At 46.5% G+C, this 16727-nt stretch overlaps 1 protein-coding gene across 1 annotated transcript; it reads left to right on the forward strand.

Moving 5' to 3' along the window:
* Positions 1 to 3603: 3603 nt before the first annotated feature.
* Positions 3604 to 8671, forward strand: Cdkn1b (cyclin dependent kinase inhibitor 1B). The gene is made up of 4 exons (XM_021190941.2): positions 3604 to 3747; positions 4083 to 4596; positions 5144 to 5271; positions 7437 to 8671. Exons 2-3 carry the CDS (start codon positions 4122 to 4124, stop codon positions 5260 to 5262), a joined length of 594 nt encoding a protein of 197 aa, XP_021046600.1. The 5' UTR covers positions 3604 to 3747; positions 4083 to 4121; the 3' UTR covers positions 5263 to 5271; positions 7437 to 8671.
* Positions 8672 to 16727: the final 8056 nt, after the last annotated feature.

The following is a 16727-nucleotide window of genomic DNA, read 5'->3' on the forward strand; positions in this document are numbered from 1 at the left end:
TGGAAAAGCAAACTCCGATGAAGGGCAGTGTGTTGTAGGACTTTATTATTCTACCCGTGAGAAAAATTTTCTCTCTGGTTTCCTTTTCCGCAAGTTCTCAAACTTTCTACAAGGGACTGCGCTCTGATCTCCGCCTCTTCCTTCACAACTCCATAGTATTTTTTTTTTCTTTTTCTTTTTCCTCTTTTACGCTTCGCTGCTACTACAGTAGGCGCCTGCCTTCTCAGTATTTGCCTTACGATCTTGGGTGCCTTGATTGTAAACAAAACACTTTAGATCCGTAGTGAGGTCGGCTAAGCTCAGCCTTTCTGCTGGCAGCCAGACTTCTTAAGGTGGAGTGGCTAGGACTGCTATACGTGTGAGATGAACAGATCAACAAAATGGTGCTCCTGCAGGATGCTGAGAGATTCTGGCTGTGCAGGGGCAGAAGTGTTAAGTTTCTGCTTTCATACAGATATTATTGTGATGAATAAAAAAAAAAACAACAACTTCTGAAGTGGATTGTAATTTCTCCATTTTTACATAAGAGCTATAGTTCACTCAGAAAGAGGCAAAGGAGCTCCCTGCTGCCAAGTGATTGTATTTTAGTTTAGTTTAATTTTGGAGACACGGTCTTACATAACTCAGGATGGCTGTGAACTCTCTGTAGTTGAGGATGACTGCGAAGTCCTTTACCTCTACAGTGCTGAAATCTCTAGCAATTTAAAATGTTTATGGTGTCGGTGTCAAGGATGGACATATACCGTAGACATAAGGCTCACCCCAATTTTACTGTGTTTTCTTCCCAAGTTCAGTAAACTAAGTAGGAATGTTAGATATGGGGGAGGGGCAACAGCTGGGAGACTAGTGAGTGGGTCTCAATGGGTCAGACAACTGCCATACAAGCAGGACAACCTGAGTTTAGCCTGCAGAACCCATGTAAGGTGGTGGTGGTGGGGGGGAGACCTGACTCAACAAAATAGTCTTCTGACCTGTGCACACATGCACACCATGACAAATTTGTCCACATATGTGCATATCATGCACAACATTGCAATAATATTTTTTCAATTATAGTGTGTGTGTGTGTGTGTGTGTGTGTGTGTAGGTCAGAGGTCACAGTACACCTAGCAAGGGGAGTAAACTCTCTCTTTATCATTTGGATTCCGAAAACTGACGTCAGCATGTCAGGCATTTTACCTTTACCTGCTGAGCCATCTCTTAGCCCAAATCTACAAAAACCAAGACAACCTGAACACAGTGGAGTGGACCCATAGTCCCACTGACTGCGTTTTGTTTTCAGAGACAGAATCTCCCATAACACAGTCTGACAACCAACTCAGCTATGCAGTCAAGAGTGACCTTAAATTCCTGATCCTCTTGTCTTGCTGAGCATCTTAGCTCCTTGGGATGCTGAGGCAGAGCCCAGGAGTTCAAGGCCAGCCTGACCAACCCAGTGCAAAACCACACAAACAAACCACCCCAGAAGAGGCAACTTCCCACCTTGGTCCCAAATGAACAGTGCAGAAGGCCTGGTTTTGAAGTCCATGCCTGGATGCTGCCTTCTTAACTGCTCTCTGGGTGCCACCCATCCTTTTGGAACCTGTATTTCAGCTAAAGTAGTAGTGATACCAAAGGCTCATGACAGCTGCACTAGATGATCAAGGAAACATCTGTGGGCAGCCCAGGCCTGGAAAGAGCCTTTTTGGGATCCTTATAAGAGAGGAGAGTCTGCAGACTGCAATCCATCCAAATGCAGACAAAACCCGAACACTGAGACCACCAGGAAGAAAGTGGACAAAACCCAAACCAGCCTGAGAATGAGGAGACTCTGCCACCAACTGAAGTCCTCAGACAGGAACCCTGAGTATCAATGTCCTCATTGGTAAAAAGAGGCTAACCCTAGCTCAGAACTTTCTGGACTGTTACATTTTGAATGTAGGAGGCAAGGCAGACATAGACACAGACACACACAGACACACACAGACACAGACAGAGACAGAGACACAGGCACAGACACACACAGACACATACAGAGACACACACAGACACAGACACACACAGACACACACACACAGACACACACAGAGACACACACAGAGACACAGACACACACAGACACACACACAGACACACACACAGACACAGACACAGACACACACAGACACAGACACACAGACACACACAGACACACACAGACACAGACACACACATCCTGGCAAAGATGTGGCTAAGAAAACAAGTCAATACTCAGTCTCACCTACACCAGAGGAGCATAAGAAAACTATGCTTCTTTGGGACACTGAACCAGAAATTTAATTTCCTATAAAATGTTTCGTGTTTAGTGCAAACCAAGACTGTTAGGGAATACTAGTGGGCAAAGCCCTTAAAATCTCACTGAACTCTGAGCTATGACAGGCCTGGCTATTCTGTTTTAACTTCTATCACTGTGCTCAGCAGTGATAAGAGAAATGTGAAGTTGCCCTAGGAGCTAAATAAATAAATAAATAAACCCACCCAAACAATATTACTAGATGATGGTGGTATTATAAATCACTCGCAAATCTAGTCTTAGATCCTTAGGAAAGTGTTTTCGCCCTTTAACAACCTGCAGCTCTCTGAAAGTATTTGCTTGTCTTTGAATATTGTTCTAAGTAGGTTGGAAGCAACAGGCTGGTGGGAGAGAAAAGGGAAGGAAGGAGCTGTTGTAGCTGGCGTCTGGACTCAGGTGGAGGGAACGGCTTCGCACGGGAAAGAAGGTAAGGGTATAGAGGCGAGTTTCCACACGCTTTAACAATGGCTTTCACTGTGCTTAGGAACCAAGAAAATCAGAACTTTTTCAAAATTTAGTGTCTGGGACGGCTCTAAAGAGAGGCTTGGGAGAGCACTGGGGGTGGGGGGGAGGGGGTGTTTCAATCTCGAGATCCTTACGGTGGGAGCGCTTGGATTCAGAAACACGCTGATAAGAGCGGTCATTCCTGGCTCCTTTTTGAAACCGCCTCCCGGCAGAGACTTCTGGGGTCAGGCTAAGCGGCCGATTCTCGCACCCCAGCTAAGGCACCTTGCCGGGGAGGGGGGCTGCCCCAGGCCCTGAGTCAAGGTTTCCTGGATCTCTCGCATACTCTCCTCTATTCCCACCTCGGCGAGTGCAGGTGGGCTGAACTAGCCACCGAGGCTCCTAATGAGCCGCCAGCGACTTCGGAGCCCACTGATCCAGGCCCTGGGTTTCGCGGGCAAAAGACCTCGAGGTCGCAGTCGGGAGCGGTGGCGCGCCTGCCAGCGCAGCTCTGCAGCGCCCGGACCTAGATCCCCGGGTCCCCGCCTGGCCGCCGAGCTGGCCCCTCCCCAGCTCTCCGGCCGTTTGGCTAGTTTGTTTGTCTTATTTTTAATTTCTCCGGGGCCAGCCAGAGCAGGTTTGTTGGCAGTTGTACACCTCCGAGTAGTCACGCGACCAGCCAATGTCCTGGCGGCGCTACGGGGAGGCGGCGCGCTCGGGAGCGCGGAGAGGCAGCGGCGCCGCGCCCGGGGCCACCTTAAGAGCGCGCTCGCCAGCCTGGGCGGAGCGGCTCCCGGCGCCGAGACCAATGGAGCTCCTCCTCTGTTTAAATAGACTTGCAGTGTCAATCATCTTCTTCTTCGTCAGCCTCCCTTCCACCGCCATATTGGGCAACTAAAAAAGGAGGGGGGCTCGTGCTTTCGGGGTGTTTTTTTCCCCCCTCATCCCTTGTCCCGGCTCACTCGCGGCTCCGAGACTCGCGCGGCGGCAAGGTTTGGAGAGGGGCTGCGTTCGCGGGACCCACGGGCTCGCCCCAGCCTACGCTCCGACTGTTTGCCACTTCCTCCTGCCTCCTCCCCTCCCTTCCCCGCCCTCCAGTACACTTGATCACTGAAGCCTCGAGCTGCGCGGCCGGGGCGTCCCTGCGCCTCTCTCCCCCAGACCTGCGCGCTACTGCGGCTCGGGCGGTCGCTCGCCCGGCTCTGCTCCATTTGACTGTCTGTGTGTAGTCGCAGAACTTCGAAGAGGGTTTTGCGCTGCATCTGTGGCGTTTCGCTTTTGTTCGGTTTTGTTGTTTATTTCATTTCATTTTTTTTTTTTTTCGGAGAGAGGCGAGGCGGTGGTCCACACCCGCCCGGGGAGGAAGATGTCAAACGTGAGAGTGTCTAACGGGAGCCCGAGCCTGGAGCGGATGGACGCCAGACAAGCGGAGCACCCCAAGCCTTCCGCCTGCAGAAACCTCTTCGGCCCGGTCAATCATGAAGAACTAACCCGGGACTTGGAGAAGCACTGCCGAGATATGGAAGAAGCGAGTCAGCGCAAGTGGAATTTCGACTTTCAGAATCATAAGCCCCTGGAGGGCAGATACGAGTGGCAGGAGGTGGAGAGAGGCAGCTTGCCCGAGTTCTACTACAGGCCCCCGCGCCCCCCCAAGAGCGCCTGCAAGGTGCTGGCGCAGGAGAGCCAGGATGTCAGCGGGAGCCGCCAGGCGGTGCCTTTAATTGGGGCTCAGGCAAACTCTGAGGACCGGCATTTGGTGGACCAAATGCCCGACTCGTCAGATAATCCGGCTGGGTTAGCGGAGCAGTGTCCAGGGATGAGGAAGCGACCTGCTGCAGAAGGTAATGACTCTTTGGAAAACTTAAAATGTCTGTCTGTCTGTCTCCCTCCCTCCCTCCGTAAGCGCCTCTTTGCTAGACCCTGTTCACTTGCTTTTTCCAGCGTGTTCTGCTTTAGCTCTGGGAAATCGAACTTGTTTGAAGCTTAGGTTTGAAATACCCCCTATCCGACTTCTTGGCCTCTTTATGATTTTGAAGTCAGAAGCCGGAGATAGTAAGATATGATAACTTCCCCAGCCTAACGCATCACAGTTCCTCCCCTCTAGCCAGCTGTAGATATGTGACAAAAGTTCGGATGTTTACCAACTGCCTCCTCCTTGGCTGGGGGCGGGGGAGAAGAGACGTGAGGTGTAGAATACTCCTTGTGTTAGTGGGAACAACCTTATTTTGTGTCCTTAGAGACTACCGGGGATGACGGGTCCATGGGTTGTGGGTGGAGGTAGTGAGTGGGTTGTTCATCCCTTGGGCCAACTTCTGTCAGCCATTGTTGTGGATAATAAAGATGGTTTGTGTGTGTTCTCTTAAAAATTTCCCCTTGCCCCCCTCTTAGATTCTTCTTCGCAAAACAAAAGGGCCAACAGAACAGAAGAAAATGTTTCAGACGGTTCCCGGAACGCTGGCTCTGTGGAGCAGACGCCCAAGAAGCCCGGCCTTCGACGCCAGACGTAAACAGCTCCGGTGGGTTAATGAGGAAGAACACAAAACTGACACCCTAACTGGGCTGCGCTCCCCGGGGGGCCTACAGACCCCAGGACTGCTGGCAGATTAGTTGCCTGCCAGGAGGAATAACTTTCCTTGATCAAAAAATTAACACTGAGGAAGGCTGGAATCACTTGAGGGGACTATAATGCAGTATTTGCATCCCAAGATATTTACCTTAAAGTGGAACCTGAATGAGGTTCCCAAGCAAGTACTTGCCACAAAGGCCCCAAAGGATAGGGACGGTCATATCCTTATGAATCCCACTAAAACTTGGGCTGGGAATGACAATTTTCCTTTCCAGAGTCAGTTCATGAGAACCCATTTCCCAGAGGTTCGTTTTGAGCCAATAACCTATTTTGAACCATTTGAACGGTAGAAAAATGGCAAATATATTCTTCCATGTATGTTCTTAAGAGAAAAACTAGGTACCCATAGTGCACATTTGGTTAGGAGTGTGAATAGAGTCGCTATGGCCTGCGTTCTTTTTATCTTTTGCTTTTGTTTTGGTTTTTGGTTTTTTGAGAGGGTTGCTCTGTGTAACAAGCAGCCGGGGCTGTTCTGGAGATTGCTCTATAGACCAGGCTGGCTTCGAACTCACAGAGCTCTGTACTGCCTCTGCCTCCTGAGTGCTGGGATTAGAGGTGTGTGCCATCACCTTCGGGTACTTTTTTTTTTTTTTTTACTAAGTTGTGCCTTTCCTTGTCTGCGTTAAATTTTGGAGAGAAAGGAACTTACTTCATACTAAAAAAAAAAAAAATTAGAATGGAAAGTTCAGAAGTACTAACGCTCCCACAAAATTGATTTTAACCCTGAGGTTACAAAGCAGAAGTTAAATGAACAGCTAGAGGAAGCAGCCCTCCAACACGTCAGCACCGTATGCTAATTGTGCTGGAACAGGATGGTTTGGATGTTTATAGGGGAAATGGATGGTAGATGTTAGGACCAACTGAGAAGGTCCAACACAAGTGTGGATTTTTCCATGTGTCAAAAATCTCATCACCCCACTTGCCTAATTAGAGTAACCCAGCCCCTAAATTTACATAGATTGACTATTCATATGCTCTAACTACGTATAATAGTTTATAAGCTCCTTATGAAGAGATCCAGCAGTCTCTATTTCTAAAGCCCACTTATAACCAAGCGTACAAATAGTTTATTATTAACTTTTCAGGTCCTCATTTATTGAAATTTAAAAATAAATGAAGGAATATAGAGATGACACAGGGTTCCAGTTTGCTGTGTTTATAAGTCATAAAGTCATGATATACCTTCTATAGATGTAGCATTTTTTCAGAGCTGATGGAAAATGGCCATTAGAGTCACTTTCCATATTATACCCTTTATAAAGTGGGCGAATTGGATGAGAGTTCTTTCTAAATAGACATCACACCTGTAGCTTTAGCTGCTTTGTGTGGCTTCTGGCCTAGCTTTTCAGATGAGCTGCTTGGATTTTTACCTGGCCTGTTCTGATAAAGAGGCATTTATTAGCCAAGCAACCATAAGACTCTAGTCAAAAGCACTCGTGCATATATGCTGCACATGAGTAAGAAATTGCTATTTTTGTAAGCATTCCTCGACTTGGTAGGGAGGAATAATTTTATAATTGCGTTTCCAGGTATTTTTCAAGATTAGGAAAATATGCTACCCTGAAGTCTTACGGTTCCTGAATTTCTTTTCTTTCTCACCCTCTTTGACCCAGATTTTATAGAGCGAGTTTCTCAACCTCTGCACTGTTGACATTTTGAGCCAAATTATTCTTTGTTGTGGTAGGCAGTCCTGTGCATTTTAGAATGTTTGGCATTATCTCTGGCCCCCCCCTACAAGATGCCAGTAGCAATCTTCTTCCCGAAGCTTTGACAATCAGAAATGTCTCTTAGACATTTCCAAATGTCCCCTGGGGCATGGGAGGGCTTCACAAAATTGCCCACTTGTTAAGGACCCTGACTCTTAACACCACACAAAGCAGAACAAAAATCCAGCGAAGATAGTAGAGGAGATAACTGTAGTCTTAAGACCTTTAGTGCCTATATTTATCCATCATCACTGAAGTATTTGTTAACTAAGCTAGTAACAAAATACTTTCTGTACTTTGGCAATGTTACTCTAGTGTCTTCTCCCTAATTCTTTTGTTTCTTTTGCAGAACTAAGAATATTTCCTTGTTTATTAGATACATCACTGCTTTATGAAGCAAGGAAGATATACATGAAAAAATTTAAATACATATCGCTGACTCCATTGAATGGACATCCTGTATAAGCACTGAGAAAGCAAAAACAATAACACTAAAAATTTTAGGCACTCTTAAACCATCTGCCTCTAAAAGCATTGGATGTAGCATTGCGCAATTAGGTTTTTCCTTATTTGCTTCATTGTACTACCTGTGTATATAGTTTTTACCTTTTACTCTGTAGCACATAAACATTAGGGATGGGAGGGCAGGGTGGGGCTGAGGAATCAGCATGAGGGTGAAGAACTTGCTTCAATTTGTAGCAAGGAGAAAAATATTTGACTTGCATAAAGAGAAGCAACCTGGGTGGGGGGAAGGGTTTGAATTCCTTTCTTTAAAGATGTAGTGTCCCTTTCGGTAAGAACGGATCCTTTATTTTTTAAAATAATCAAAATTTGAATAATCGCTACAGATGGTTGCTATTTATTTTTACATGAAGCTTATTCTCATTTGGAAGTTCGGAAGATTCTGTTATATAACAAGAAATGGCTTAATTTTTTTTTAATTGGAATTTACCAGTTTATTGTTTAGCAATAATTACCCCAGGTAACACTGGGCAAAAATCTGGGGTGCATGATAGGGAATTCTGAATTCTTAGATTTGACTATCTCAGATCATATTTGCTAAGAAAAATTCTTAGTTTTCTTTTCACAGTGAACATAATCCTAAATCCTTGGATATTTTTAGAAGTCTGTAACTTTATACAAATAATGAAATAATTTTTAATTCAAAGTTTCTCACCCTACTGTTAATTTGCCCCCAAGGAAAGTTGTTTTTAAAGGAAAAAAGGACACTTGTAGAGTAAGTGAAATGGATACTACATCTTTAAACAGCATTTCTTCATTGCCTGTGTATGAGAAAAACTTGGGAGTGTGCCTGTGTATATAACTCTGTAAAGACACTGAAAATTATACTAACTTATTTATGTTAAAAAGAGATTTTTTTTTTTAATCTAGACAATATACAAGCCAAAGTGGCATGTTTTGTGCATTTGTAAATGCTGTATTGGATAGACTAGCCCCCCCACCCCCTTTGTGGCTATGCTTAAAAGGTTGCATACTGAGCCAAGTATAATTTTTGTAATGTGTGAAAAAGATGCCAATTATTGTTACACATCAAGCAATCAATAAAGAAAACTTCCGTAGTTATTTATTGAGTGCAACTGTCGTGTGTTTTACTGAGCTTGGGCCAGTCAGCCTGGCATGCTCCAAATACAACGGGAAGGGAGAAACATCTACAGCATTTAGGCCTACATTTCAGTCAGATGATTTGTATGTGGGGCTGGGGGGTGGGGTGGGGGGTTCTGAATATTCTTTGTGGCCATTTTCATCTTAGTCCTATACGGGTAGACAAAGCTTAACTGGGAAGAGGAAAAGCCACATTTTCATGTAAGACTGTCAGCAGTCCCCATTTAGTTAAAATATTTATGTTTTCTAGGATATGAGTGTGAGAACCAAAGGAGGGGGGGGGCTTACATAAGTGCAGTCTGATCACACATCTGCAGTACTGAAAATGAAAGTGATGGACCGGCTTCTCTAGATTCTCTGTTTACACTTTTGAAGTGGCGATGAAAATCAATGTCCTGACTCCCACCCTTCCAGCCCAACACACAAATCCTTAAGAACCAAGTTTTTTCCATACTCCTTGGTTAAATGAAATTGGTCATACATAAATTCTTCAAATTTTGAACATTTATATTATAGTTAAATTCATCCAAAAATAAGTTAAAAATACTAAAACAGAGTCTGTGCCTTCATATCTGCTCAGCAGAGATGCATAATTTTTTTACTTAAAAAAAATACAGAAATGGGGCATTTTTAAAGCCAGGTTGATCAGAAATAATTAAATAACACTCTTATTTAAAAAATGTTGTTAAGGTGTAAAGTAAATTATAAGAAAATTTATGGGTAAATTGTGAAAAATCCAAATTTGGGTTCAAATTCTTCATTGAAATACCACCATTCATATCACCATACCCAAAAGGGATTATAAACAAGATAGTTCTAGCATTTTTTACTAGGATTTTTGTTTGTTTTGTTTTGTTTTTCTTTGTTTTTTTAATAAAGCAAGAGTTGGTTTTTCTTCCTGAGCGGGATGGGAAAATGGATCTTTGGTCGTTAGGCCAAGTCCTTCAAGTAGGTATTATTTTAATTAAAGACTAAAGGTGTTTTTGTGGTTCTATTTAAAACATAAAGGGTGGCTTGCAGGAGGACCAAGAGTCAGAAAGTCAATCCAAATTGGGAAAACACCTCTGTTGCTGCACAAACCTCATTTTCCTTTCATAGCTTTTTTTTTTAAATAGGAATTTTGAGAGATTGCATTTTAGGAATGGTGGACCGGGAAGAGGTGGATGCTCTCTGTGCTAGGCACGTCCACAGGAACGCACCCCCCCCCCCCGCCCAAGTCACTGTGCCCTCCATCCTCCGAACGCCTGTGTCAAGCCTCCATATATAATCTGGTGGTTCAAATGGTCCTTTTCACGGGACCTGGACTCCTGCGCCCGCCGCGAACGTCCCTTTGCGGGTTTGCGGCCGCCGGCGTCAGCTACCGGCTACCCCACTACCCTGGTCACGGCCCGGTAGTCTCCCCAACTGTCCCGCAGCCCCGATCCCGCCCGCTCGCTGTGGCAACTGCTGGTCGGGCTGGCTGGCGCCTCAGGACCAAAAGTCTTTAAAGTCGCCGGCTACTTGCAAGTCCCGCACTGCCAAGGTGGCTGCGCGCAGTTCCCGCGCCTCGGGCGCCCGCAGGCCGCAGAAAGCGGCCGCGCCTCTATCCGCGCAGCCGGGCTGGGTTACTTCTTAGAAACCCTCCTTCCTCACCATCGATCCTCTAGACGAAGAAAATCACTATGGAAGGCCCACGACCCTTCCCAGAGGACACCCCGCCGCCCACTGAGCTCTGGGGGACTTGCCCGAAGGGACCAATTTCCCGGAGTTCGTGGACCCTCAGGGCAGCAACCCGCTCCCACCCCTACCGCAGGGCTCCAATGATCCGCAGCCCCGCGGATTTCGAAAGCCTTCCCGGCTCGCTGGAGGCTAAGGAACGGTCACCGACCGAAGCGCGCGGAACTGTGGAGAACTACTGCCGGTTTCGGGGATCGCCCTTGCCCTTCACCCTGCTTGCAAAGTGCCCCCCACCATTGCATCCTTGGCTGTCCAGAACCGCAGACCCGGGCAAGGAAGAACTGGGGGAAATAAGGATTTGGGTAGGGGGCCGTGATGGGTTAGATTGGGAGACTATGGACATTCACTAGTGGGAGGGAGCAGGCAGTCGGCCTTTCAGGCCACTGTGTGCCCACCGCCCTGGCCGCAACGAGCGACCTTTCCTGGGAGCCATTACACCATCATCACCAGAAAACACGATTGCTCTTCTAGCGCTTTGAACTAAAAGGTGTTTTGTTTAGAAGCCCACTTAGGATCCCTGATCTGTTTTTCAGAGCATGGATTCTTTTTCATTTGCCATCTTTCACCTGAGCCACACCCTACTCCTGCCCCCCCTCATGGCCTTAAAAAATAATATTAAAGCAAAAAAAAAACCCAAAAAAACAACAACAACAAAAAAACCTTGCAAACGACGCTGAGGGGTAAAAGGGCCACGGAGTCTGCTTAGAAACCTATGGGGTTGTCTCCCTGATTTCACTCGCGTGGGGTTGTAATAGGGTGGGGTCAGCCACAGGCGGATCCCGGAGAACCGAAAGTGCACTTATTTCCACGTAAACTCAAGTCTCAAGTTCCTCGGGCCTCCATCCAAGTCACAGACTTATCATGCATAAGGACTCAGCAGAGGTAGGAACCAGAAATTAGGAAATCTTAAAAAACAAAACAAAACAAATCAAAAATCCCTTATCCATGCTTTGGGCGCGAAACCTCGACGCGCCTCTAAAAGGAACGTTAAGAAAAAGGCCGGGAGAAGGGCGCGCGGTTCGGGCGCCGGCTGGGGGATTGCATCATTTGCGGCTCCCCCTCCAGAACCCGGGCTGAGAACCGCAGCCACCATCATGGCGCTCGGGTCGGGACGCGGGAAGCGCGTCCAGGCCGCGGCCAGCGAGCTTAGATAGAAGCGTTTGCAAACATGTTCCTTGGCGGCCGAGCGCCGGTCTCTGGCCCCCTCCTTCCCTTTGTGTGCGTGTGCATGTGCGTGCGTACGTGTGTTTGCGTGTGCGCGTGTGTGATGTGTGCATATGAAGCGAGAAGTTGAAGTTTCTCCCTCTGGCCTTCCCCAAACCTCTCCCTCCCTCGTCCCGAGCTGGTGGTTGTAAACTTGATTGGCATTGGCTGCGCCCACTGACCCCTGCATGGAGTCCACTGAAGATTTAAGGTGGATCTGCGAGGCTGCAGCGGCAGGCGGAGCCTCGCGCTTAACTTAGTTTTGGAAGAAAAAAAAAAAAAAAAAAAAAAGCCTAAACCGTGCGCCTGCTGCGTTTTACGAATCCTTCGGTCCACAGGTCCGCGGGTCCCCGCCCAGCCCGCCGCGCTTCCCCCGCCCACCTTCCCCTGCTTCCCCATTGGCTCGCGCCTGCAGTTTGAATTTTTTTTTTTTTTTTTTTGGATGCTTGTTTCTTGTTAAAAAAAAAATTACAGTACGGTAGATCATGTGATGAGACTTAGTTGGGGAGTCTGAGGTGGGGTGTTTTAGCCGGTTTGATTGCAGGCAGTAGGGAGTAGGATGGGTGGAGCTTTCTGTTCCAAAAGTTGCCCCCCGCCGCCCCGCCCGCAAGTGCCGTTGACAGAGTGCAGGCGGGAAGCTTCAGTTTGGGTAGAGATGTAGCATCAAACATTCACGGATGTCCAGGGAGCGCGGGCACACAGGCTGCTGGCCAGAGGTACTAGGAAGGTACAGGCGGGAGCCCGACGAGGACGCACCTTCCCCTGTCTTGGAAAGGTAGATTTGGGGAGGGCGGGAGCGGGTAGGTATCCTAGAAATGAATATTTACCCGTCATAGAAATAAACCAACCAAATACAAGGTGTGGCTATAGACTCTATATAGAGCAAAAGAGGTGTTATTCCAGGGGTTAGAATGTCAAAATCCATCAGGACAAAGGCAGTCGGTGTCATTTTCTTCCTTTTTAACCTTAAAGGGGGAAAAAAAACCCTGCTAGTTTCCCAGGTTTGGTGCCCCCTCCCCCTTTGTGAGGATGAGAAGGGGACATAAAGTCCCCTTTTGATTTCTGGGTCAGGAAACTCATTGGAAAGAGTATGTTAAGATCTAGGAGGATTCAATTAGCAGAACAGGTCTAATACAAGTGATGACTTTTATTAATTAGGATCCAACTATGTTTTTCTTTGCAGTGAAGCTTTTAAAACGTCATAAAAATTAAACGGTAGCCCCAGATCAGTCTTTTTCTTTATCAGGGACGTCTCATATGCATACCTTTCTTCCCCTTTGCTTTTTTTTTTCTTCCCTTTTTCTTTCCTTAAAATAATTTCTCCTGATGTCTCCTTTAGTCTGTTTTAGCCAGATGCCCAGCCTTAGCCTCCAACGGCCCCTGAACCAGTATACCATGTTCTTAGTTTTTAGCTGTCTCATTCTGGACCTTACCTCCCCCAGCCCTCTAAGCTCTGTGACCCTGTCATAAACCAGCATGTTTGAGCTGCTCTCTAGGCTGTATTCATGGACTCCCTTAGAGGCTCAGTGCTTCCTTCTGCCTTTCAGAGGACACATCTGATCAGCGTGAGCAGTCCATACGGAAAACCGCATCCCCCTATAAGGAGGAAGCTGGTCTCAGAAACAGGTCTTCATCCTTGGTGTGAGCCAAGCAAGGATTTGGATGGTCCCCGGCAAGGGTGTCAGAGATAAAGATCCAGATAGCACGTGACTATGCAAACGGGTTTGGAAACTTGGGCTTGGCATGGTGGAGCACACCTGTAATCTGAGCACTTGGGAGGTGGTGGCAGGAGGATCAGGAGTTCGAGGCCTGCTTTGGATACTTAGAGACTCTGCAGTCAGCCTGGGCTGCACATAACCCTCCTCCCTACCTGGAATATACCAACAAGCATACAAACAAAGGAGGTCATAAATAAAACCCCACTGGACGTGGTGGTACACAACTTTAATCCCAGTACTCATGAAGCAGAGGCAGATGGATCTCTATGAGTCCCAGGTCAAAAATAAATGCATTACTACTAATAATGGCTCCCCTCCCTCCCTCCCCCACCTTCCACTTCTTGCTGGTTTTGAACTTGATGGGTCTCTGATGTAATCTAACTAGATGGGACTGTAGGCATGTGCTACTGCATCTGCCCTAACTTCTCACACTAAAGAGAAGCCTTATATTTAGGCTCTGGAACAGCTAAATAGAAATCTATGGACATCTAGGTCTTGGGGGTGGGGAGGGGGAGGTTAAGTGTTTTCCGTGTGAGCATGACGACCCGAGTTTGGATTCCTGGAACTTACATAAAAAGCCAGCACTGGCAGTGCATGTTTTTAATCCCAGAGCTGGTGAGTGGACAGAGAAAAGTAGACTCCTGGGTTCTAGTGGCCAGCCATTCTAGCTAAAAAATGGAGGGCCATAAGAGATGCCAGTGAGGACCCCTGCCTCCACATGGGTGCACCCCATGCATGACACATGGGTGCACCCTAAAGAAATCTACTGGCTAAGGTCTTTAACCTTTAAACAGTACTAGGTGGGAGCCAAATAATTGGGGTATGTAATGCTGACAGCAGTCCCAGACACAAGAACAGAGCAGAAAAATTCTGCATATTGAAATATCATAGCACTGTGCATTATCCACAGGTTTGTGGCGTCCCTGGTGCAGACAAGCCAAGGGTGCTGTCAACTGTGTAAGAGTACAGCCATCCAATTATGTACAATACTCGATAATAATAAATTAACTGTAAAAGAGTTCTTTTCTGGGCTCTGATCCTTCAGAGACCTCAAAGGAGACAGCAATTCCATGCATGTCACTGCCCCTAACTTTTACCTTCCGGGGAAGACAGGAAAAAGGGTAGATGTCGTACTGTTTGTGTTTTTCACTGCCTGGATAGAAACCAGAGCCTTGTGCACGGTAGGTGAGCATACTAAAATTGCGTGAATCTTAGGCTAGCCTTGAACATAAGTTGTAACTACACCTACAGCTTCAAGTAGTCTTCCTTCTTCTGCCCCTTGCCCCCAGGAGCTTGAATTACAGTTGTACACCACCACACCTGGCTCAGGTAATGATAAGCTAGATCACACTAGGCTAATTCATATGTTTGGAACTTTGTTTTGAACGGTAACAATTTTTTTTTTTTTTTTAAAGTAAATAACACAGAAGGGATGGGGGGCGCTAAAGCTCAGCTGGGAGAGTGCTTGCCTAGTATGGACAGGCCCCAGTTGTGATCCCCATCTCTACATAAACCTGGTGCATGCCAGAATCCCAATACTCAGAAGGCAGCAGCAGAGGCAGGAGGATCAGAAATTGAAGGTCATCTTCAGCTACACAGCAAATTAAGAAGCCAGACGGTCCTATAGGAGACTACCCCAAAACAAAACAAAACAGCCACCAAGCAACAAACAAAAAAATGGGCTCACAGATTGAGCCCGTAAGGAAAATGACTTTAAAATATTTGTACAACATGTTTTAAGCTAGATGTTATTACGAGTGAGTTTTTGTTGTTGTTTAGCTTTGTTTTAAAGGCAGGCATAGTTTGCATGCTGCGGCGCTAATCCTAGCATTAGAAGTACTAGGTGAAGTTCAATGCCATTCTTGGCTACACAGTGAGTGTGAGGGCAGCCTGGGTTATGTAGCAAAAATAAAAAGGTAAAAAAAAAAAAAATGTTATTTAAAAAAAATCAACCTCAGTATATTGTAGAAGTTAATTTATTATCTAAGAAAAAATTGTTTAAAATAGATGATGTTTGGCCCAGTTGTCCACTGTAGGAAGTGATGTGAAGCAGTGGTCTCCACATATTCTTTTCTGTTACTCATTGATTACCCCAGGGCAACTCTCAGACGTGCATGTTCTAGTCTGGGGGTGAGTCATATGCAGATACACCAGTTTATATCTGCATTTGTTTGTTTTGAGACAGCCGAGTGACCCTCAAACTTACTATGTAGTTGAGAGGCCTTAAACTTGGTCTTCCTGTCTGCCTTTCGAGTCCTGGCATTACAGGCAGACACGGCCACAGCTGCTTCTGTTTTGTATCTTTTCTGCTATGTTTTTATTCTTATTTTATACACTCCGTAAGCTATTTTATGCAATATTTTTTCTTTTCTGGGCTTAGGTGTTTGGATACACTCATCTTGTTACAATCACTTAAAGTATCCAATCTAGAACAAGCTGTTCAGAGCGCAGGCTAGAAGCTGCAACCTCCCCTGTTCCGAAGCCTAGCTGTGCAGGGGGGCTCTACCGCCTGCAGTCAGCTTCTCCCTGTTCACACACAAGGATAACAGCACATTGGTCAGAAGGTGTCCCTGTGATCAGCAACACATGACTGCAAGCCTGATGAAATCAGACTTCATCCCCATGGCTCTCCTGTTCTGTGAGGAGAGACAGGGAAGTCCAGTATATTAGGAATAATGAAAGAAACAAACTCTGAAACTCGAACAGGCCACGTTTACTAATGCGATTTAAGGGAGGGAGGGTGGTGGGAAAATGTGAAATCCTCTTTCTAGGGTAGAGTCTTCAGTAGGTGACCTGGACCGATGAAAAAGGGAAGTGTTTTCTAGGACAGGACCATTCACCATGAGAAAGATGCTAACTCTCATCAATGCCTTTACAATTTCCTCCCGATACACTTTGGTTACCTTGTATCCTCCCCAGCATCCCCAGAAGCTAGGAATCCAATCCAGAGTCTTGTACATGCTAGGCAAAGTGCTCTGCCACCACGCCGTGACACCCCCCCCCTCCACCTCTTCTTTCATTGTTCCTCCTTCCATCCCTCCCCCAACTCCCACAATCCTTCAGTCTCCGATGCACCCAGGGCCATATTATTTTTAAGAATGCAGACTATGGTTTCATTTCTGGCGAGCCTAATCTCTGATGAATTCTGCCCTGTTTCTTCCCACTTTCCAGGATTTCCCCAGCTTCTTTTGTCCTATATGGATTTAAAATGTCTGATTTTTTAAATTGTTGTTGGCTTTAAAGAAATGACAGGAGTGGCCAGGTGTGTGCCACACACCTGAGGTTCTAGCACCACAGAGGCAGAGCCAGGAGGATAAGGAGTTCAAGGTCATCTTCAGCTTTGCAGTGAGTCTGAGGCCAGCCCAGGCTATGTGATAGCT

The sequence above is a fragment of the Mus pahari genome, chromosome 2 (genome assembly GCF_900095145.1).
Source record: "Mus pahari chromosome 2, PAHARI_EIJ_v1.1, whole genome shotgun sequence".
In the NCBI taxonomy this organism is placed as follows: domain Eukaryota; kingdom Metazoa; phylum Chordata; class Mammalia; order Rodentia; family Muridae; genus Mus; species Mus pahari.

Bases quoted from the DNA above. Each gene is read 5' to 3' on its own strand.
- Cdkn1b (XM_021190941.2), top strand. From the start codon at position 4,122: ATGTCAAACGTGAGAGTGTCTAACGGGAGCCCGAGCCTGGAGCGGATG. The intron at 4,597-5,143 runs GTAATGACTCTT...CCCCCCTCTTAG, and splicing joins GAAGCGACCTGCTGCAGAAG to ATTCTTCTTCGCAAAACAAA.